The sequence below is a fragment of the Gambusia affinis genome, linkage group LG17 (assembly GCF_019740435.1).
Source record: "Gambusia affinis linkage group LG17, SWU_Gaff_1.0, whole genome shotgun sequence".
NCBI classification, from domain to species: Eukaryota; Metazoa; Chordata; class Actinopteri; order Cyprinodontiformes; family Poeciliidae; genus Gambusia; species Gambusia affinis.
In genome coordinates, this window is record NC_057884.1 from 3,451,271 (window position 1) to 3,475,497 (window position 24,227).

A 24,227-nucleotide genomic window follows, 5' to 3' on the forward strand; every position below is an offset into this window, starting at 1 on the left:
TAAGTTAAGAGCTTACATTTTTAATTGTCATTATGTTGTAGAAATCAGTTTTCACTTTGACACTGAAGGGATATTTTTGTTTGGTTTTTTTTGCAAAAAGAAATAAAGACAAAAAAAAAAAAAGCTCAATTCTGCTGATTATGACTGATTTACAAAGGCAATAAGAATGGCAAAACATCCATGGGGTTGAGTAGTTCTTATAGGAATTGCATAATGCAGGGATTTGATATTAGTAGTAGTTACCTGGAACTGATAAAGAGTCCTGGAATTCAAGGCGAGTCTCATCTGAAGGTCTTCTGCTGTTGCATCAGACCCACGTTCTCATAAACTCTGGAGCTGTCGTCCCTCATCCTGACCACACCAACACCGTGCAGTGAGAAACAACATCAGCGCTAGAAGCATTTGAAATTCGCTCCGTCGTCTCCCAGGATTACTCACTCTGTGCAGACGGGAGTCGGGCTGGGCGAGCAGAGCGGCAAGGGGCTCTGCTCTCCGCCGGACAGGTCGGACAACGAGTATTTGATGTTGGTGTACTCGCGTCCTTTGATCTTGCTTTTCTGCGGACGGGGGGAAGAGAGAACACAGAGCGTTACAGCAAACAGCCGGGCGGCTGGAGACGAAGCCGTGACGCGACCCGCTGCGACCCGCTGCACACCAGCTCCTCCTCGATGCGCCGCTGCAGTGTTTCTATGTAGTGCTGCACGGCCATGTAGATGAAGCGGTACTGCGCCTCGGTCTGCACCATCCCCGAGCGCTGGGAGCGAACCATCTGGATGGTCTTCGGCACGTCGATGTCACAGTCCACCCCTGCGGTGGGACGGAGACACTTTCAGACGACGCCGTCTCGAGCAAATCAGGTTTACACGTTTTTGTATCATAAAATGAACCAGACAACATTTTATTTTCTTTCTTTTTTATTTTCATTTTTATGCAAGTCTCTTAAAATACGTTTTCCCAACTATATATTGCTTTTGGGTTCCTTTACTGTACTTTTTAATGTATGAATGTATTTTTTTTGCTTGTTTTATGGAACTATAGATGGAAATTGTCAATTTGTTTACACAAGAATTGTCAGTTCTTGTGTATGTTACCTGCATACAATTAATTAGACATTTCCAAAACGTTTGTGTAAATTTCTGATGTTACAACGTAGACGCCTGCTGCCTATTATGCAAAAAAATAAATAAATAATCCCCTTTTTGAAGGCAGAGGACGCAGGTTATATTCAGGCGTGCTCATTAGTCCAGAAATTACGGTAGGGACATGAGTGGATAATATCAGTCTGTCACGCAATTATAGGTCGATTCAAAATGTAGGAAGTCCCAACTGGTTCCCTTTAAATCTGCATAACTCTATGTTCATTAAACTTTGATCATCTTTAGTGAACTTTACGATCAGGTCGTATAAAAACATATACATAAGTATATTCCAATAATAGTAAATGGATGGAAATTTATTTGCTGAATAAATATGTTTTACATCCTTACATTTTTTTCATAAAGGAATGTTACTGTCCAATGAAGCCAGTACATAAGAACTTAATTCATTATACTTTAGTTTTAACAGCAGAAAGATGTTAATATTGAGCATATGAGAAGCATAAAACAGATTTTATTATTAGAGATTAATTACAAGACATGAAGTTTGTTCCTCATAGTCGGCTTCATACTGAGGCTTGCTCTGAGCAGCTCTGCCTAGACTTTACGTCACGTTGCAGGAGCTACACTTCACACTTTGAGCTACAGATTACAGTGTTTATTGGGCCATTAAGCGTATGCTGCGTTTGTGAGTTTAAAACCACAGTCCTTACTCTTTCATTTCCAAGTAAACCACAGAAAATTCTGTGGGCTGAAAAGACGCACCGCGTCGCCTGCACCCTGCTGCAAAACACTAGAGGGGGGTTCTACCTCAAAATGTTGGGTTGGAGCGGAAAAAAAAAAAGTGGCAATGAACTCCACTGAATTCAGCTTTAGTTTGTCACAATACTCAGTGGCGGGGGAGGGGGAGGCTTACTCACTACTGTGTTTAATGGATTTAAAGCTGCCTTCAGCTTCTATATGCTCCACAAACCTGGAACAAGCTTTCACAAAACTGATCCTTTAAACCAAGGATCTGTTTAGAGCTGCCTTTGATTAGTAGTAAATAAAAAAATTTACCAGCATATTTTGTGTATTGGCTTAATAATTTGGATGATGACATTCGGCAAAATGTAATGTTTACTGCTTGTTTCACAGTTGGTGACTTTACCGTGTTTTTATATCGTAAAGCACTTTGAACTGGCTTGTTGCTGAAATGTTCTACACAAATAAACTTGACTTAAAACACTAGAACATGTCATTTTTTCCCCTTTTTTCACAGTTAATGGCTTTATAAACATTACACAAAAATATATAACTGCAAATGATTTGATCAAGAATCTCCTCAGATCAGTCTTACTCTGAGTAAGGTAATACTTTTCTAACACGTTAGGTAATACTTTTCTAAATCACAGTTTTTTAGTTCACTTTTTAATCATTTTTGTATCCTTATAAAAAAACGTTCTCACCTTTTTCTCTGATCACATCTATCAGGATGTCGATCACTATAAACGTCCCTGTCCGTCCGATCCCTGCACTAATGGATGGATGGGAAAACCAAAGTCTGAGTTAAAGTTCTTTCTGTAATAAAGCTGCAGTACGAAACTTTTACAAAAATATGCTTTTCTTTTTTTACATATTTGTTAAAACTGTCACCATGTTGTGACAATGATGCAGATAATCTGCAAAAAGACCAACCTCATCCACCTCCTCTACTTGTGCTGTCTGAAGAAATGCAACGCTCCAGACAAAAACAACCAATCAGAGCCAGGAGGCGGGTCTTGGTGCTGTCAATCAACCTCATCTACTTGTTGCTCAATAAGTTAAGGGCGGGAAACTACTCACTGATAAAGAAAAACCCTTTATCCACCATCATCGGTAGCTATGCTAACTAGCCTAGCATTCATAGCAGGTTAGGCTAGTGCTAAGACCTGATTCCTGGCTCTGATTGGTTGTTTCTAGGAGCACTGGGAGAAGGCTGACAGTTTCAAGAAATATGTAAAAATATTTTTATAAACATTACGTACTGCAGCTTTAAGTCAGTGATTTTTTTTTTTTTTTTTTGTGTGTAGATCTGCGAGTACCTGCAGTGTACAGTTATAGGTCCAGCATCCAAAATGCTCTCCTGTTTCAGGTTGACTTCCTCCAGGAAGTCCAGCACGCCGCCCGGGTCAGCGGGGACGCCGTGGTCCGGCCAGGTTCTGAAGTGGTACTGCCACACTGTGCGTTCTGTGTTACCCTGAAGCAGGTTTGGGATTGGAAGTATAATGTTTTCCAATCAGAAATGTGACACTGTCTAATATCTGAAACTTTAAAATGACCAAATCCTTATGGTGCTGCTCCGACAACCCTTCCTGACGGGCAGACGGGGAACTCACCTGACCGACTTCGGACAGCTTCAGTTCTCTGAGGATGAAGTCGTGAGCTTTCGTCTCCTTGACGTTGCGAACGCGCATTGCGCCGTACTCCTTCAGAGCCGACATCTCGGGCCAGTACTTTACACACTTGCTCTGTGGAGATAATTCCATCGTTTTAAAGCCTGATTTAAATCTGACCAGTCGGATTTTAAAGGGCCACCGCTAAAAGACAGATGAAAAACAAGCAGCTAACACAACAAACAAATCTAATTCTAGGAATCCTTACCTTCCCTCGTTCCACCTCTTTGGTGGTCATCACGATGACCCGAGAGTTCTCCTGAAACACCATCCTCCAGAAGTCACTGATGGTGTTCTGCAAACAACCCTGAGTGGCAATGTAGCTCTTCTTCGGCTTGGCGTTGTTGCACTTGGAGTCTGCCTCCGGCTGCAAGCACAAATTCAGGCCGAGAAACACAAATCAACTAGCAAGGAAAGAAACTGATTCTCTGGATTAAAAATGTTTTTGATGCAATATTCTAAGCATTAAGGGGTACCATTATGAGTTTTTCACGCACATAGTTCCATTTTACAGCACCATCAAGTAACTATGTTAACATCAGCTGTTATTTGTAATTAAACGCCTTGACTTGGGGCCTCTGTCTCTTTAAAAACTCCTGCTCTTTCTGAAACTCCGCCTTCAGGAAGTCATCACAACTCTATTAACCCTTTAACAACATCTTTACCAGCGCTGCACTGAGAAGTAGCTCATATAATGAGCTCAATCAGGAGTTTGCCAGTTGCTGCTAGCTAGTCTGAAGGAGCTGAGCGGGAGTGTGTGTGTGTGTGCGTGTGTGGGTGTGTGTGTGTGTGTGGGTGGGTGAGGGGGGCTGCTCTGAAGCTTGGAAACTGCAGTTCTGAGGAGGCGATGCGCCTTTGGTTCCCCCAAGAGTTTAAGAGTTTTGTACAGCTGAATGGTTGCCAGGGGAGATTAAAGGATTTCTCAAATATGCATAAAGGCATCAAGGCAACACCTCATGTATGTTTTTGATGGAGGAAAAACATTATAACATGATGTAAAGCTCAAAAAAGTCAATTTTACATAATCCTGCCCCTTTAAGGTTCTTGGTTGTTGTTTTTTTAGCATAACAGAGAAAGTCATTATAAAAAACAGCAATAAAGGCTTGAAAACATTGCCTGTGTGAGTTACTAAGCGTTTCAATAATGTACTAAATAACTTCTGGTGTTACAGACAAACTGTCTCTGTATGTGTTTGGGCCCTGAAAGAGGTGAGGGGACAGGAAAGTCTACCATGATGATGTTGGCGTTGATGTAGTCGGAGCCGGCCTCGCTTGGGTCGCCATCGTTCAGCACGACGCGCGAATGGTCGACTGTCAGCGCAAACAAAAACAACAAACCACTTAGTACAAAACCCGACTCAAGTTATTTTATATCTAAAGAGCCGTGTGCGATACTCACAAGGCAAAATGTTCTTGTATCTGTTCTTGTTTTTGTTTTCTGGTCGCTGGCCCTCTTTGCGGCTGTAGAGCAGCTTGCACTCCTGTTGCTGCAGAGTCTGAACGGAAGAAAAGAAAAGAGAGAGTGTGGGAGGTTTTTTTTTGTTGTTTTTTTTTTTTTTTTTTTTTAAAAACAGGCCCTGAGATGGATTGATGAGGGCTTGGATTCCTTTCAAAACTACTTGATGTGCTAGTTTGTTTTAATTTATTTATTTGTCCATCCATCCATCAATTACTGTTGACTAAAACAACATGTTATATATTAATTTGTGTCTAGAAAAAGAAAGATGAATTCTACAGAAAAAAAAGGGACAAATTTTCCAAAAACTAGCAAGGATTTGAGTAAGTATCTGTTGTGGATGGTGAACACTGAAGTGTGCACCGATCTCATATTCTTATGAAAATTATACTACTTTCCCATTGATCCATCTGTGTGGGTAATAGGCTTTATATTAGTATTTTTGTTTTTAAAAAATGTTGAAGGTTCACAGGAAATTTGAATGAGTTAAAAAAAACAACAATTAAAATAACTGTTTTCACTTCTGTTGAATCCATACTAAGATTATTGATTAGATTATTGCCATAAATAATAATACGATGGTTTTGAGACCATTTCCAGGTATTAGACTGATAATGGCAAAATGATCCCCCTCTCAAAAACCAATAAACTTGAATTTAAAAGAGAAAAAAAACAACACTTCAGTGAACTGGAAGATATTTTAAGTATGCAAAATAAAACACAAGAACCAAAAACAACAAATAAAAGAGGAATAAAAAATAAAAAAAGACAACCACAACCACAAATGCAGTGGATTATGACACAGCTGCACTTCAAAACATATTATCATCAGAATGGAAATTTGATTTCAACTGAGCTCATTTTAATTTATTATGCGGATTGCGACAGGTTTAGTGGCAACAAAATATTAAAACTTCTGTACTTTATTATTAAATATTTGCTAGGAAGATTTGTGTCAGACCAATCACTTGGCATTGGAAAATAACTGCCCACAGCTCTCATTCTGCACATCTATAAGCATACGTTTAACATTAGAGTAGAAGTATTAAATGTATTTCTACTTCTGTTATTTGTTCCGTGAACAGCAGCGTTATTTTTCTTACCTCAAATTCTTCCCAGAAGCCTTGCTTGACCTTGTCCGTGGCCTCTGCTAGCTTGCTCAGCTCCCGAACTCGACTTTCGATCTCGGCTGCGTTAATGCGGGTTGTGTTCAGCGGCTGCAGGGGGGACGGACGGACGGGTCAGCTTTCTACTGAGCAGAAATTGCCCTACCGAATTGAAAACAGAGCAGACCTGCTTCAGCTGGAGGACGGTGCCAAGAGTTTCCACCATGGGGTTTTTCTTGTAATGCTCCACCAGGTCTGTGAGGGAGTCGAACTTCTCTCCTCCCCCCACGTCGTACTTCAGGTCACCCTGGGGAAGGACGCACGTGTTACGTTTGTGCAGGTAAATGTGACCTTATTGTAACGTCACACTGGAAGCTGGACATAAAGGAGTCGGCCTCTCTCACCTGGCAGCGGATCATGACGTGAGTGACTTTGGGTTTGCCGTCGTTGGTGTCCGTTTTGTCGTCTCCGGTGCGGACCGACAGAACAAAATCCCCGGGGTGGCTCTGGCTCTCCCTCACCAGGAAGCTGCCGTTCTTGCCTTTCTCCGTCAGCAGCTTCTCCGCATCGCGACCCGACAGATGTCCGTGGAACCATCTGGGTGGTGGGGAAGAAAAAAAAAAACAAAAAAAAAAAAAAAACCTTGCAATAACTCAAGAGAGTAGCACACAAACTAAAACATGTTGCGATTCAAAAGGATTAAAGTATAGCGGTAAAACTTTTGTTAAAATAAAACTACATCACATCCTCAAGCATGTATCCTCAAACCTTGCTTTTAATGCCATTTTATAGCACAATCAAGTAACTAAGTTAAGCTAAGTTGTTATAAAACTGCAAATTTTCTTTCAAAATAACTAAAAAGAACTGGACTGAAATACGTCTGTGGATTTCCTTTGAGGTGGCATGCATCGACTGAAGCCGAATTTAAATCATATCATTAGCCTGTAATCTGTTGTGTGTCTTCCTTACGTTTCCATGGCATAAGATGATATTTGTTCCACGATGCTAGCAAAGCCAGGCTGCCATGAGTGTTTCTGACTTCTGCACCATTAACTCTGTGGCTCTCGTACACCAAGCACACCACACCATTACCTCACCTCAAAATCCCAGTTATCTACACCTGAAAGTGAAACTAAACTCCCATCACTGAGTTTAATCTGGAAACTGTCAGAACTTGGACATGACGTAACTCAACACCTTTATGCGTACACCTGAAAGGATATGTTCACGTGACATTACCGCGGTGCCATCGGAGCTCAGTGATCTGGATGTCTGATAACATCCTTCGCTCACCTCTCTGATGTTGGGTCGGCACAGTTGAGGGGATACTTGAGCTCGATGACGTCTCCGTTTTTCTCCTTCAGCTGCCCATGATGCTCCATGTAATACTGCACCAGCTCGGCTAGCGTGGCAAACTTCTCCCCGCCGTACAGGTCGTAGTAGTCTCCTGTGTTTTGGATCTTAATGTGGGTGACGGCTCCATTTCGCCTAAAAGGAAGGGGGAAAAAAATAAAAAGACAAAAATAAAAAAACAGGGAATCAGCAGTTTCCGATTTTTAAATATCAGTAATGGGCCAGAAAACAGCAATTGGTGCACCAAGATTATTAACTAATGTTTCCTTATTTAACCCAGGAGTCTCTTATGTCAACTGTACGTTTTGAAAGTGCAGTTAAATAAGCTGTTAGATGAGTGACGAGTGTTTTGTGACCAACAGAAAAATTTTAAAAAGCACGTCTCTTCTTCCTGATTCAACCCAACAGATTAAATAAACTGAGTCATTGCAGGCGACCACCGCTTTCTGAGAAAATAGAAAAAAAGAGAAGTTGTGGGAGGTCAGAGGCTCACAGAAATGTAACTGTCGCCAGCTTACTGGTGGCTGTGGGAGCTAAGACGATACATGCTGGTTTGAACCAGCAGCGACTGGTTTTCCCTTGTGAGAACGCCCCGTGTCTACGAGGCGAGCGGGACTTGTTTTGTCTCCACAGGAAGTAAATAAGCTAAAATACGAGCCTGCGACTAAAATAACATCGTCTCTGTCAGCTGCACTGTCTTAATGATACTTCATCTGAAGAATGTACGCCCTGACAGACCAGAGATAAAACCACGTTTCGTATTACAAAAAAAAAACTAAAAAATGAATGAATTATGCTTTTTATTTCCTGGGCAATCATTCACTCAGTTTAATAGAAATATCCTCGAATGATTCTACAGTCAATTTAGTTCTCTAAACACTTCTATGGGGACAGGGAGAGGGCACACTAACATGCTAATGCTTTAAATTCACATTTCCAGAAAACACTGAGCTTTCATTCCATGTGCATGTTTGTGTCTGGCTTATAAAGGAAAGTCTAATATTTGCTCTCCTTTTAGGCCTGGATTGCTCCTGGTGAACCATCTGCTGCCCGGCTAGCAGCTAACAGCCTCTCTGTTAGGTTGGTTTAGTGAAGCGGATGCAAAGTGGAGGATCTCTGGTAAAGCTAGTGTTGGGTGATAATGCTTAAAAATAAAATATCTGATATGTTTGTGCTGTCCGGATTACACTGCAGGATGGAAAAATGTGGAAGGGGAAACGGTCAAAACAATGCCGATTAAAGCCATAATAGCTGACACAAAATTACAGAGTAAAATTTATTTGGCAGATGAACCAATATCACAAGTAATGATATCTGCATGGAACGAAGCAATTAGAATTTGTGATTTAGAAAATGCCTCTAAACTCTTAAGAAATGATGTGATTCTTCAAATCAACAGGACGATAGATTCAAGAAGTGGATTTCAAAAAGCCTAACTAATTACTATTCCTTTCTCCATAAAGGGACGTTCCAATGCTTTGAGACCCTGAAAAGAAAACATGATTTAGGTGCAGATGACTTTTTTAGATTTTTACAGGTCAGAAATTATTTTAATAAAGAGCTAAAAGTACATTTACATAATTTGAGATTTGTGGAAACGTTTATATTACTAACTAAATCAAAACCAGGTAAAACAATTTCCAGGTTATATGACGCCATCCTGCAGTGTAAAAAGGACAGCACTGTTTACATTAAAATGAAGTGGGAAAAAGAAGCCAGCCTGACAATTTCAGAAGAAGATTGGGGCCACATCTGTAAGATTCCATGGACAACAACAAGATCGAAGGTTTGGCGGGAATTCTGCTGGAAAAATATTATAAGATTTTTTATAACCCCAAAGCAGAAACGATACCAGGAAGGGTTCTACCTGCTGGAGATGTGGAAGGATGACGCCAATCATTTCCATATTTTCTGGGATTGCCAAACCATTCAGCAATATTGGTCTCAAATCCATAATCATTTACAGAACATCTTCACGGCTAATTTTCCTTTAACTTTTGAATGCATATTTTTATGTAACATACCGGTTGATAAACTGAACTACAACGATCAAAAACTTCTGTTCATTTTACTGGCCGGGAGCAAAAAGGCCCTCACAAGAAAATGGCTTAAACGGGAACCTCCAACAACTGATGACTGGATAAATGTAGTGAAAGAGATCTATATACTGGAGAGACTATCTTTTTCCATTAATGTGCAGAGAGATGCTTTCTACAAGATATGGTCAAAGTGGACAGAATATGTTAAACCTGTTGTGTCTGATTTTTCGTAAACCTTGCTGTCATTCAGATTTATGCTCTAACTTGATATGTCCATTATTGGTCGGTACTCGGGTTGCCCCGCCGCTCCCATTTAAGTTTGTTTTGTTTTTGTTTTTTTTCTTCCTTTTTTTTTTCTTTCTTTCTCTCTTGTCCAAACTTAGAAAATAGAGGAAGCATGTAACAATGTGAATGTATTCGGCGCAATTATATAATTGTATTGTAATGTGCCTTCTGAATAAAAATTGTTAATAATAAAAAAAATAAAATACATTCTGAGTAGAAAAAAAAAAAAAAAATAAATAAATAAATAATAAAAAAAAAATAAAATAAAAATAAAATATCTAATTATTTCATGCCGGATTTGATATTAGTCTCTTTTTTTCTTTCCTTTCTTTTCTAATTTTTTTTTTTTTTTTTGCAAATGACAGAAAATATTTTCTGTCCTTTTTTAACCATCCCTCCTGTGAGCTGTACATCAGAGCTTTAGGGCCAGGCTGCGAGGATTTTTGATTTACTACAAGAATAAAGTCAGGATATTAGCAAGATAAAGATGCAATATTGTAAGAAAAAAATCATAAAATTACAAGGAAAAAATTGCTTTAGTGAGAAAAAAGTTTCCATAGAGTCATCAGGAAATGATGTGACCAGCATTCTTCGAAATAGACTCAGTCGGTTTCTCGATGGTTTCAAAGTACTGCTGCTGATAATTATTTAATGCTAATATGTTAATAAAACAAAGGATTTATATTCAGTATTTTCTGTAAAACATATACTACAGTAAAACTTCACAAATTGCTCAACATTAACCATCTTAAATTGTTATTTTTTGTTTTGGAGTTTGTGTAAATTACGACTTTATTCTGGTAGCATAACATATTTATTCGCATAATATTACAACTTTATTCTGGTAATATTATGACTTTATTCTTGTATTTTTAAAAGAAATCCTAGACTGACCCTAATATTTTATAACAGAGTTTACTTTATTTCGAAGACCTAATAAATAGAACCTGTAAAACACTCTTGTCAAACAAGATGGCTGCCCTGGGTGCACTGACATCCCTCTGACCTGTGGAAACCCAAGAAGCGGATTTGTGAAAAAAACAAACAAACAAACACACAAAAAAAATGATTGTCCAAAAAGAAATAATAAAAAAACAACAATAAATCAAGTTATTGCCCAGCCCTACATACAGCACTTGTCTGCAAAATATTAAGCTTCTAAATTGCACAACCAATACTTTTAACCCCGAGTTTCTATTTATTGCTGCGGCTGTTTTCAGAAAATTCCATTTTAGGTGACGTGAAGTTGTGCATTCAAACACTCTGATGCCGTTTCCTGCAGAGATTGCGATTAAAATGTGGAGCATGTTCCCCTTTCATTCTGGACAAATCCAAGAAGAAGCTTGCCAATTTGTAATTTACTGCTTTCGATATCCCATCTGAATTGTGTCCTGACCCTCATGGCTTACCGTACTGAGAGGGTGAAGTCTCCTGGATTGCTTTTGCTGGGTCTGGCTAAAAAGCTCCCGTCCACTCCTCGGGTCAGCAGGAGGTTCTCCGCCTCCACGCCTGAGATGTTGGGGTGAAACCACCTAGAACACGGAGGAATGGGGAGGAACCATGACTGGATTCAATGTTAAATGGGGAACCAAGTTTGAAAAATATGAATCATCACTCCTGTAACTATCCATTTAAAAATCACTCATCTTCCAGAACACAAATGCATGAAGTGGACTATCAATATATTTCTGGCAGTAACTTAGGGTGGAATTTTCTTTTCACAATATTGTGTAGCACTATTAAGGCAACAATAAAAATCATAATCATGTTTTGTTTTCTAGATAACTGCATGCATGGCAGTGACTCCGTAGCACCACAAACAACACAGACACACACACACAAAACATTCTCATTTTAAAAACAGGCTTCTTCAGGACACCACTTGCTTTACACAATATGGTTTCCGAAATGTTAGCCGGAGAAACATTTACCAGCATTTTCTGTTATTCCATTCAGACCAAATAGAAACGTATACTGAGCAGAAATGATATTTTGCATGTGATGCTGACTCGGTATTTTTCCCAGTTTCTGTCATGTCTACCAGCGGGACCCTCTGTGAGCAGAGAGGTCTGCGACTCCAGTCAAACCCAACAGGGACCAACTTATTCTGTTAAACACATTACGTAGAGGACGTCATATTTTTTAATCCTCTGCCACAACCTTTCACACTTATTCAAATTGCACACGTATTAAATTATTTTATCACTTAATTGCCTCGAAGACATTTCATTCAACAAATGTCTTGTTGATGTATACAGATGCAACGGCTAACCTTAAATATGTGCCCACTCATATATTCAGCAGTATTTACGTAGTATTTTTTAACTTCTATGAATAAGAATGGAAGAGAGGGAAATACAAGCCGGAAACCTTCAAAATGGTTACATGCAAATTAAGTTATTTGAAAGAGATTAAAATAAACTTTCGAAGAGAGCTACAAGTCTTTAAAAATGTCACCCTCCCTTCCAAAACATTTTAAATGCTTGCAAAAAAAAGCATTAGCAACATTAGCTTGATGCTAATAGTGATGATGTAAAATCTTACTTTGATGTGATATGATCGTATTCCTCAGTTTTGAAACTTTATTTCTGACGATTAAATGTGTTCCTTGTAAGTACCAACTTACAATATCTAAGAGTTTCGGGCTTTATTTTATTTGTATATTTATTTTTAATAAATAGTTTCAGTGATGTGATATCTGATATAATTATACACTACATATACACTAAATAAAAAGCTCATTTATCCAATATATGTTTTTTTCCCCACGGGTAAATGATACATAGGGAAACGTGTGAATGTGAAAGGAGCTGCTGAAAACAGAGTAAAAAGTATTGTTTACTGAACATGTTCAGAGTGGGCTTTTCAAGTGACCGTTAGCGCTGCCCCCGGCAACCTAACCAAGTTAGCTGTTTTACTCTCTTCGCTTTTCTTCCAGAACCTTCATTACCCCAACATACCGAACCCCAAACAGCTGAGGGCTGTTAAACTTAGCTGGCTCAGCTAACATTGTGACCAGACATTGTTTTCCAGACAGCAAACCCCCCCCTGTACCCCCCTTACCTCCGAGATGTCATTTTTTTTCCGTTCCTTACTTCCTCGCTGGCACTTAGCGGTAGCGTCAACAAGCTGACGAACGTTTGCGACCGTTTCCGCTTCAGCTAGTCAATAAAGTGCTTCATCTGACAACACCCGATCAGACCGGGCACTGAAAACTGGCTGGACATTCACATAAAATGACAGTAGCGTCCGCTGCAAAACGTCTCTAGGCCTCGGCCCTGAAGACTTCACAGCCAGTCGGCTGTTGGACGTCACCAAACATGCGACGCCACAAAGGCTGCTCGGACTTTTTTACCGTGAGTGTCCGTTTTCTGAAAACCTTGATTAAGGTTAGCTTTTGTACAGTCTCCGCCCGGGGCCCCCTAAACGGCAAACGGTGTGATTCAAATGAAAGGTCCCAACAACCCTTACGTTGCGCATGCCCACTAAAATTCTTCTTTTGTTATTTAGCTGCTGGAGAGACAGTTCATCAGAAAAAAAAGAGTTAACTCCGGAGTGTGTCAGATCAAAGCAAACTATAATTGTTTTTAGGCGTTTTAAAGAAGCAGTTTTCCGCTGACTATTGGACTCAACTTCTATTTGTTTATCTATGTACTTTGTTTTAGCATATTTGAATAAACATAGTTGAAACCAGACTAAATCCAAATAAACCTTTCCCGTTTTTGGCACTTCACCAAATGCATGATATCATGTGGGTAGAGGATTATGTGAAAATAAAGAAGATTCTATTCTATTCTTAAGAATAAGTTTATTTATAGCACATTTTCAGCAACAAGGTACTTCAAAGTGCTTTACATGATTGGAAGAAAAACCAAAATAACAATGAAAGCACAACAAAAGAAAAATGAGCACAGCAAAAGAAAAGCTACATCATAAAGCTTCCAAATTACATTAATCAGAGGTAACTCTCAACAGGCGAGTTTTCAAAAATTAATTTAAATGAGATTAGTGAAGTATAAAACTACATTTTGGTTCTCCATGATGTCGTATAAACGCAAAAATACAGTCATAAAACACACAGTCAACAATCAGCATTTAGCAAAGTACTATTGTTAATTTTTTTTCATTGATTATGTTTCAAAAGCAACTCAAAACAGTGGTTTAGATGTAAAGGCGCTTAAGAGATTAACTGCTGAAAACAAACTGAGAGACAGGCAATACATCGCAATTTCGATGATAAATTGACAAAGATGTTGTTTGTGTAGCTACATGATATTAAAAGTGCTGTAAAAAGTAAATATATCAGATGATCAAGGAAATGTCAATATCTAAGACAACCTGAGTAAATACAACATGTGATATTTATTTAATAATTACTTTCAAGAAAAAAAAATCCAAATTATCCTGCTCATCTGAGATAAAATAATTGTCTTGTTGTAAAATCACACCAGCCTGACATATGAAACAAACAAACAAAAGACACTTCAATAGAAGTCTGCATTTTTAAAGTAATGTGAGTTATGATTATTATTCTTTTCACTTTTAAGAGTGAACTTGAATAACAAAACAGAGGACTATGACAGACTGTCAGACATCAAGTCAGACACTAATTTGAAAGCCATCTATCAAAGAACATTGCGTTGTTTAGGTCCTGCGTGCTAACTTGCTTTTTAATCATGACTTACATTAGACCACAGTGAATGTATTCAATACTGTCATCGGAATTCTTTCTGTTGTGATTTGGAAATTAATTCTCGTCTAAGTTGTAAAGTGTCTCATCCTGAGGCGCTGCCGTAAAGATTGGCCCTTGCAGCTTGCCGTTTAATAAACCGTACGTGGCAGTCAGAGAGCGGAACACGGCTGTAGAGTGGAGCTCCTTCTCTGTTCCAACTGTCCGTTCCTGGAGACACGGCAGCTTTCCTGTCTGTTCTGTAATACGAAGAGAAAAAAAGGGATACACTCCTTATAGCGTTGGTGTTTTCAGAACATCGTTTAAATTATGTTTACCATCTCAGAACTTGTTGTCTTGCTGGCCGTTCTGTGTGCTACCGCGTCCGGCTACTTTGTTAGCATAGATGCTCATGCCGAGGAGTGCTTCTACGAGCGGGTCAACTCCGGCACGAAGATGGGCCTCATGTTCGAGGTGGCCGAGGGAGGCTTCCTGGACATCGACGTAGAGGTAATATGTTTCTTCAAGTGCATCCAACCATCATAATCGTGTATTGTGTACGACTTGGAGCTATTACTACTTCAAACTCCGAACTGGATCGACAGGCCCCGTGCTAACGTTAGCTGCTAACGATTAGCCGTCTCGCTGTGAAACGTCACCTGCAGTTAAGTAGCTATGATCCGGATTTATTTGTGTCATTTTAGACATTTGCAAGATATTAACATTTATCTCGTTGTATATGTCACAAAATGGCCGTTGTGGTTAAGACATTGCAGTGTTGATAAATTGGATGCAGCTTTAGCATTATATCTGGCTAGGCTACCATATCATGCAGTATTTAGGAGTATATTCTGAATTGTAAGTTTAAAATAGAGTTGAGCTTTGCTTTCCACAACGGTTCTAGAGATCTGCTTCTAATTAAAATACCCATATATATATATATTTCTCCCCCTGGTAGCTGCCATATGCCGACATCTCAATGATCTGCTAAAAATCGAGTCAGGGTTGCCAGGTCTCGGGGAAAGGTCTTCGAAATCAGACATGAAAGAAACGACACCTCTGGGAAGAACAACAGTTTATGTCGCATTTCGTCAGAAATAAACTCTTTAAAATAAATTTTGCTTAGTAACCTGACCTGGCAGCTGACCCACCCTGCTTGGGTTCACCTGCTTTTTCCTGCTCTGAGTCAGTAAGACTTTCTTTATCCAGCCGTTCGTTTTTACATAAGAAAAAAATTGTTAATGTTAGCTTTTATACATTCATTAAGTTGTGATGGTTTTCTTTTTTTGCTTGAGGAAATGCATAACCATGTGCTAAATAAATCAACAACAAAAAAAAATGAAGCATGCAGACTAATGGATTCTACAGATCGATACATGGCAATGCTGAGCTCCAAGATAAATGGATATTAGAGTATACTTTGGAGATCTTGCCTCTGTGCGGGAAAAACAGGGCTGTGCTGTTTCTGGTGCGGTTTTTTTATTCATGGCGTTTATTGAAGGGAGAAAAAAAATATTACAAATGTGATATTTTTAACTCTCCTGTTTTTGCATTTTGCACAGCCAGCATTACTGGATTGGCAGGCTCTGTGTTCTTCCCTGGGGAGTGAAGAGCTATACTTAAAGCTTGAGATTTCCTCAAAGGGGCCACCATGTCCAACTCCATGTTGAGATTAAAATGTCAAAGGGAAAAACAGCAACTGTCCTCTACTCCATTTAGCCATTTTCTTCTAAAAAAAAAAAAAATGTAACTCCCTCTCACAACGTGAATGACTCTTACCCCTCAACATGTCTTGATGCAGTTTCACAAAAACTTTCATCTCACAACGTCCTGTCTGACTTCTTCATTCTGTGTTTAGGTGTATACTGAAGAGGCTTCTAATGGTGCAATCAGATCAGATCAGATCAGATTAGATTTCTTTTTGGTTTTTTGTTATTTTTACTCTCCAGTTTCTGATCAAGGACAATCTGATTTTGGTCAGTGGGAAATATCAGATTTTCTCTATTCAGTTTTGATGGTTTTAGCCATCAAAACTGAAGCATATCAAGACAGATTTGATGATGGTGCAGAATCACAAGTTCTATTGATTACCTGTCGGTACAGTCCATGGTTGAAAAATTAAAGGAAGTCTATTTTACAACAATATTTGCTTCATAGAGGAAGCTCTGATTGTACAAAAAATTAATCAGACTGACAGTAATCTAATTTTATCAATATCTTCTAGCAATTTGAAAATGGAAAGTTGGTGTGTCTTTTGTCATTGAATGAATATCTCATACAACATAGGGTTGGACAATATGGCTGAAAATTGTATCAGCGTTTCATATCTATATCGATAATTATTGATAGTTTTCACTTCATGCAGTTTCATTGTTTTTATTTTTAAGCAGTTGGGCACTGTGGGGGAACCTTAAACTGCTGCTGCACAAGTTGCTCAACAGGTTGTTGCTAGGTAATGAAAGAGCCAGTCAGCTGAGAGGTTGAGCGGCTAAAGACTTTACTCTGCCTACATCCCCCAGAATGCTGCGCGGTTCTGGATCGGTGTTCCGTGACCAATCTATAAATTGAACATTAAACTTTCTATGAGACGTATTATTACTGATGTCACCTGTGTATTGTGATACAAGTGTTATTGATTTATTGTGCAGCCCTAATACAACAATAAATTTGGTTGAAAATGGCTGAGTTTGTTGTTGAGGAATTTTTGAATAAAAATCTCAACAGTTTGTTGATAAAATGGTTTAATCGATTTGGAGGGTGTTCAGAGACAACTCAGTTCACCGGTTGGACTTGAATGCATCGCAGCTATGCACAGGAGGGAACACCTGTCGTTGAACGGACTCCCATGGAAACTGCATGCTCTGATATGATATTCCTACGACTGGATGAATGCAACAGGCAGCTGGATTTTCACTTTAGACTCGTTTTTCTTGGTATAAAAGTGACGTTTACTTTACAAAACACTGACCTGAAGCTTTGGTTCAGGCCACATGACAGTCAACTAAAGGACATCAGGCTCAGCTGAAAATGCTATGTTTAATGTTTTTGTTAGAAATACATGAACTGAAGCTTCTACAATACAAGATCACTTCTTAAGAGTGAAACAGTTCATGTATTTGTGAATATAAGTGAGATTTGACTCATGGAGTCCTCTACTCATTTGAAACGAGTGGAGGATCAATATGATGGCATATAATGATTCCTGATTTGAGTTCCTCCCATTGATAAAGTGGCCAGTTTCTTACCCATTTCCATTAGTCCTAATTTATTAACCAGAGTTGCATCTATGCAACTATGGTTAACATCTATTTATAAGATGTTAAAACTTGGAATAAATTGCTATAAAATATTCTGTAAAGGTATCCCCCATTGTACTCCTCCTAATACTGAATTATACCGGAGTGCAATATTCATGTCACATTTGACTGTTTGGAGTAGTAATTGTTGGCTAATATATGCCAACTATTGGGAACTTGCATTTTTTATGTTACTGTAATGCTCCACCAGTTGGACAGTCTATTGGCAGCAGATGCTCTCATTAGATGGAGATGACATTGCACAAAATGTTTAGTGTCACAGATCGATGGAGGCGCAGATTAGAAGAAATATAGACGCTGTCATCGTATTATTGCAAGAGTGAAAGACCACAGGCTGCTGGTTAAAGTTCACAAGTACTTCTCTCTCCTCTCTAAAGATTTGGATCACCAGAAATCCAAATAATGGCATTATGCTTAAGACGTAGCAGCGATGTCTAGTGTTGTTACATGGGTAAAAGTTTCACTACTTCACTTTTTTCCCTGTCATTTTCTTTTAAGCCTTCCATATAAACGTTATTGAAAATCTACTTTGAGATTCTAGGTGAGTGGGCCTTTATTTGAAAGTGTTATTGTGCTTTTGTGGATCTACAATGGCAATAAAAATAGTCTAAAAAGAATTGACCGGATATCTGCTCCATACAGTGTTTCATAAGCCTGGCGGGCCACCAGGCTGTGTTGTTTTTATTCATTATATTTGTTTGTACTCCAGTAACAGTGATGGCAAACAAAGACGGGTTAACAAGTTTCTAGTTAGTGAAACGGTTGGAAGCACAATGGCAACATTGTATGGTCAGTGTGCAAATACGTAGGGAGACTGAGGTCAGGTGTTTTTCTTTTACACTATTGTAGTTTTTTTGTTTAACTCAAACACAGTAGCGCCCCCTACCACCGGGCGTAGCAAGTTTTCTGGGTGAAACTGCACTCTTTCAATAATTTTTACCCTGATATCGTTTTCTCTTCAGATAACGGGGCCTGATGGTAAACAGATTTACAAAGGAGACAGAGAGTCCAGTGGGAAATACTCCGTGGCTGCACACATGGACGGAACCTACAAGTTCTGCTTCAGCAACAAGATGTCCACCATGACGCCCAAGATCGTCATGTTCACCATCGACATCGGAGAGGCGCCGAAAGGCCAGGACATGGAGACAGAAGGTACTCGGATCAGCCACGTCTGACTACATGGCCCGTCTTTTGTGATGCTGTTTCTGTTTTAAAGATTTTGTCTTTTGAATTTCTTTTTTGACTTTACTTTGGGTAAATTTCCCTCCCCTACAGGTGGTGACAGCTGGGATGGTAGGAAAAAGAAAAGGGCAGAATAAGTGAAAAGTGTCATGAAGTTTGGGATGCACCGTGGAGTTTTCTCTAACCAGTCTTGTTTTTGTAATATAAACTAATATTACATGTTGTTTGCTACAGAGGCAGCCTTAATGTTTGATTTTTTTTTGTTTTGTTAGTTTTATAACGGTTTGACTGTTTGCACTTAGAGTATCAGAGAAATGGTGTGCTATGAAAAAGTATTTGCTTCTTTTATGGATTTCAACAGGTTTAGCTCGTCTTTCTTGGTTACTAAAGAGTATCAGACAGAAATGAACTGTCAGCTTAAGGTTACTTTACAGCATCTCGGTCTGCTTTAAGTGCACAGAGTGACCGAAACATTCAGAAACCTTCCATTTTGCTTGGGTTGAAGCTGCTGCATAAACATCCAAACACTTGTTTGCTTCAGGATTTCTCTTCTAGAGAGAAAAAACTATCCTGGTTTCATCTCTTAAAGCACGTCATTCATGTCTTAAAACGGCAAAGCAGCTCCAGACCATCATACCATAAGTTTAAAGTTCATTTAAATGTGAGGCAGATGAAATCCATAAGCGGGGCAAATACTCCTCCACAGAACCGTAGATGTAAAGGAATCGTGTCTCAGACACAAGCAGGTTTTGCATGTAACCCGTAAAAGCCTGACGCGTGTCCTTTGTGCACGTCGTCCTTCTGGATCTAACGGCTCGCTCGCTGCTCGTTTCAGCTCATCAAAACAAGCTGGAGGAGATGATCAACGAGCTCGCCGTCGCCATGACGGCGGTGAAGCACGAGCAGGAGTACATGGAGGTCCGCGAGAGGATACACAGAGCGGGTAAGAACGCAAACGCGAGAGCCGTTCGGTCTGATAAGTGCAGTAAAATTTACCCTCTCATCCTGTCGACTGTTTTTTCTTCTCCTATAGTTAACGACAACACAAACAGCAGAGTGGTCCTGTGGTCTTTCTTCGAAGCCCTCGTTCTGGTGGCCATGACACTTGGACAAATTTACTACTTGAAGAGATTTTTCGAAGTGCGACGAGTGGTGTAGTTCCCTCCATCCATCCATCCCTGTGTGTCCTCCACTGTTCTTTTTTTTTTTTTTTTTTTTTTTTTCCCCCTCCAACACAAGACAGTTATTTCCACACTGAAAGACAAACTGGCCGTTTTGAGAAAAGCCAACACGTGATTTGATCTGATGAATTTTTTGTTGTTGTTGCTGCTGCTCTGTTACCTGCTTGATTCTTTCTCTAATTGTATGTTTGGAAACAAATGGCCAAAAGAGTCTGCTTGTAGATGTCGGATTCTTTAGTTCTCTTCTTTCTCTTCTTGGGTTTACCAGTTTTTTTTGTCGAGGTTTGATTCAAATCTAGTTAAGCGCCGGTTACCTGCCCAAGAAGCGTTCGCTGGCGCAAACGGCCGAGGCTTCTGCAAGCGCAACGCAAGGAAGATTTCAGAACGCGTGCGCGGAGTCACCACAGGGGGAACGTAGGGTTTCAATTGGAACGCAGTATCTGGGAGGGGGAGGGTTGTTCCTAGGGTCAAAGTTCATTAACTCCACTCCTCAGGTTTTGAAGTGTGAAGGATTCATATTGCAGCTGGTCTTTATAAAAAAATTTTAAAAAAATTAATAAATGAGACAACCTCTACCACTGTTATTGGATTGAAGGGGGAACTCGGTGGACATTTTCATGGAGGTTCGTCTCTGCTCCCTGTGTGTTTAACTAAATCCGACCAGCCCACTCGTTCACACACGTATACCTTTTTACACAGTTTAAAACTCGACCGCAGGACGTTGAGGGTCAGATTTTAACTGAGCTGTTTGGATGACGGCTCCGAAAACAAAGTGAAATCCACATTAAATGTTGACCGAGTGCGGCTGGGGGTTTGTACACTTAATATATTTTTGTTGGGGTTAGTTGCTTTTAGAATTCTTGTCAGGGTTTGGGTTTCACGACAATACCGTTTTCAACAATACTCCATGTTTTGTTTCTGGAGCATGTTGAGTGCCATGCAGCCGTCAGAGCGCCGATTCCTACGGTCACTGAACGCTGCGTGGAACGAAACATGCTTCAGTTTTGTATTGAAACAGTTTTGGCGACCTCGGCCTGCTCCGGACACAGTGTCTCCTTTTGTTTTCGTGATTGCAACAACAACCTGCTTCATGGGTCTGTACAGATGTAGGATGGCTTTCTGTGAACAAATGCCCCAGGTTTCATAATAAAGCCAATATTCTGTATGACTTTTTGTCTTTTTAAAACATCTTTTAACAGCAAATTTCTAAGATTTATCTTTTTATTTAGGGATGCACCAGTCCACTTTCTTCACTCGATACTTAACCTCGGATCTGTGTGTTGGTATCGGCCGATACCGATCTGATACAGAAAATTGATCCTGAAATGAATTTTTTTAATTTTTTTTGTATTTACATAAATGTACTGAACATTTATTTGCTGCACTAATACACAAACTCGGTCAAGCATGTTAAAAAAAACAACTTCATTTGTTCAGTCAACGCAATTAGGAGTATAACACCCAATGTAAAATAAACTGAAACGGACAAAAACAATAGTTTGACTTACTTTGGTCAAACATGTAAATATAAACCGCAGCAAACCTTTTAAATGGTTCAGGAAGTGAAATGATGAATTTTAAACATAATGTAAAATAAAACATCACAGAGCATTGAATTAGAGAATAGATCTGCCCTCATGGCACATGGTCACAATACCAGATCTAGAATATTTTTTAATACTGGGATGAATACTGATACAGGATTGGTGTAGATCTACTTCACAATTCCTGAGGCTGAATGCCTGGACTTTTATTGGTGCTTCATTGAGGGGAGGAAAAACCCTCAGTGTTCTGCTTCCTCTTTGTTCTTGTGTTTTATTTATTTGCTAATTAAATAAATATTAATGTATATGATTACTATCGAGTCACTGGCTTATCACATTAAGATTTCTATCAACCCAGCAACGTTGAAGTTATGATTTATGTAGCAACAGAACCAGTTGATGAAACTTAGCTAAATGGACTGGATGTTTTCTAACTGAAAGATTTCAACAAAACAACAAATCTAGACAACCTGGTTTGCTGAACAGATGATTTAGGAAAATATTCCACAAGAAAGATTGATCTTTTGTTAGTATTATTGTTTGTTTTTTTAAGAATACCCAAAAACCTCTTAATACAATTAATTTTTAATATGTGAATAAAGACAGTATGTCAAAACATTTAAAACTCCTTCAGCTACAGAATTTAAAAGAACAGATTTATTTATTTTTTTCTATTTTCTGTGCGAAATTTTTAAATCCTCCCAAAAGTCCCATTTTGGAATTTCAAGGGAATCTTGCCCAGATCAGAACAGAAGCGCTTTACAGACATCTACTGGTGAAAAAGAGGCTGTCTGGTTCGGTTTCATTCCTAACACTTTCATGTCATGTATGACATGCTATAAATATCACTGGCTCAAAAGCAATTCATATTTTCATTGATAACTGGTAAAATGTTTTCTTGTTATATAGTTCTTCCCTAGTTTCACAATTCTAAACAGAAAATACAAAATGTTTTTATTCAAACTTCAGAAGTTTTCTTCTTGTTCTCCTGAGGCATTTACAACAATTTGTGACATCAACTCTTGGTAACAGCCTGGAAAATATTGAACCTTTTTGTTCAAGGATGTTTTATCGTCGTACTACATTGCTTGTTTGTGATTTGTTTGTCCAGAAATGGCCCTGGAAGAAAACGAAGAGCTGAAGACTCAACTTGCGCAGATCAAGCTTGAATACGACAAGCAGTTTATGGAAACGGGCAAGGAAATTTTCAAATTGTCTCACAAAACCAAGGCTCTGGAGCAAAAAGTGCAACAACTGACCGAAAAGCTGAAGAACATAGAGAAGAAAAAGGAAAGGCAGCTGGACTCAGACAAGCCACGGAGTGAGATGTCTCTCTTAAAATGTTTCACCATAGGCTTCGGCTTAGGCCTTGCATGTGTTGTGGTACTCGAGACCGGTCTTGATGTCGAGATCGGTTTCAGGAGCTTTTTTTGATGGACTCGGGCATTGACCACTCAGGATTGTATTACAGCTGTGGAAATATCAAAAAATTGCCAGCATATTGTCCAGTTTATTTGTTAACATCTTTGTTTTCACTGGAAACAAACAGTCTGAATTAGTTGCCTATTATTGAAATAGTTGAATCATCACGATTAAGCCGATTTGTTGTTTCTGTCATGATTTGCGGTTGTAGGGGTGGTGAGCTGGACCCAGGTTGAAGTGACAGAATTGACGATATAATTGACAATTAAATCGTTGTAGTTGACAGGGAGTAACTACTCCCCGTCTCTCTTAGTAGGTAGTTACTCCCTGTCAACTACTTACAAACTACAGTTAGGTGCTCAGAGTCTGATTGGGCAACCTTTGTTGATACTGGAATGCTGGGGACATGTATGTTTGGAAGCGTGGGTTTTTGTGTTGTGGGGTTTGTTTCTTTTCCCGGACCTTTTCCAGTCGTCCACCAGAGGGAACCAGGGGACCATCTTCTGGAGGGGCGGTTCCCAGGTGCTGATCAGACCACAAGGACGTGGCTGCAGCAAGCACAAAGACGACCTCTGATAGTCTCATACCTTATTTGGAAATGGAGCCATTGCTCTCCGAGAGTGAAGGGGGCGCTATTTACCCTAACCCTAAATTCATTAGCATTTAATGAATTAAGGCAAAAAATAAATAAACGAATAAATAACCAAGATATTCATATCTTTAATGTGTCCTTTGTGCCTTTTACCACTTAACAGATGAGTCAGTCAGCAGCAGCTCTAACCCACGTCCCTCCTCTCCTAAGTGAAATTGAAGCTGCAGTATATAACTTTTATAAATTTTTTTAAAAACATATTTGTTAAAACTGTCATTATGTTGTAACAGTACGGTATGAGAGATAATCTGTGAAAAATTTATTTCCTCTGCCTTCTCCCTGTGCTATCTAGAAACAACCAGTGAGCGGCAGGAGGCGGGGTTTATGGCTGTCAATCACAATCTCATATGGCTGCTCCTCCTCCCTCCCCTTGCTCTGTAGCTAACGCAGCCTGTTGTGAATGCTCAATCTAGTTAGCATAGCTACGAATGTCGGCAGATAAACTATTTTCCAGCAACGATAAATTGTTTCTCCGTCATTTGCACATTTAGCAGCGAGTGAATGAAGT

At 39.3% G+C, this 24,227-nt stretch overlaps 2 protein-coding genes and 1 long non-coding RNA gene across 4 annotated transcripts; 2 read left to right on the forward strand and 1 right to left on the reverse strand.

Annotated features, from left to right (window-relative positions):
* Positions 1-242: 242 nt before the first annotated feature.
* ptpn11a (protein tyrosine phosphatase non-receptor type 11a) lies at positions 243-13,099 on the reverse strand. Its single transcript, XM_044096653.1, has 15 exons — positions 12,813-13,099; positions 11,159-11,281; positions 7,366-7,560; positions 6,477-6,669; positions 6,260-6,379; positions 6,070-6,183; positions 4,910-5,006; positions 4,742-4,821; positions 3,720-3,878; positions 3,455-3,586; positions 3,161-3,315; positions 2,546-2,613; positions 656-807; positions 439-557; positions 243-351 (listed from the first exon to the last, which is right to left on the reverse strand). Exons 1-15 carry the CDS (start codon positions 12,824-12,826, stop codon positions 282-284), a joined length of 1,791 nt encoding a protein of 596 aa, XP_043952588.1. The 5' UTR covers positions 12,827-13,099; the 3' UTR covers positions 243-281.
* A 1,455-nt stretch (positions 13,100-14,554) lies between these two features.
* On the forward strand, positions 14,555-21,266 carry tmed2 (transmembrane p24 trafficking protein 2). Of its 2 annotated transcripts, XM_044096658.1 has the most exons (5): positions 14,555-14,928; positions 18,698-18,890; positions 19,014-19,031; positions 19,756-19,863; positions 19,954-21,266. In XM_044096658.1, exons 1-5 carry the CDS (start codon positions 14,749-14,751, stop codon positions 20,076-20,078), a joined length of 624 nt encoding a protein of 207 aa, XP_043952593.1. In that variant the 5' UTR covers positions 14,555-14,748; the 3' UTR covers positions 20,079-21,266. The 2 variants fall into 2 exon arrangements, with proteins under 2 accessions (XP_043952593.1, XP_043952594.1); XM_044096659.1 differs by lacking the exon at positions 19,014-19,031 and having other exon boundaries at positions 14,561-14,928.
* Positions 21,267-22,147: 881 nt separating this feature from the next.
* On the forward strand, positions 22,148-23,144 carry LOC122819713. The gene is made up of 2 exons (XR_006368649.1): positions 22,148-22,670; positions 22,757-23,144. It is a non-coding gene; the product is annotated as an uncharacterized LOC122819713 (long non-coding RNA).
* Positions 23,145-24,227: the final 1,083 nt, after the last annotated feature.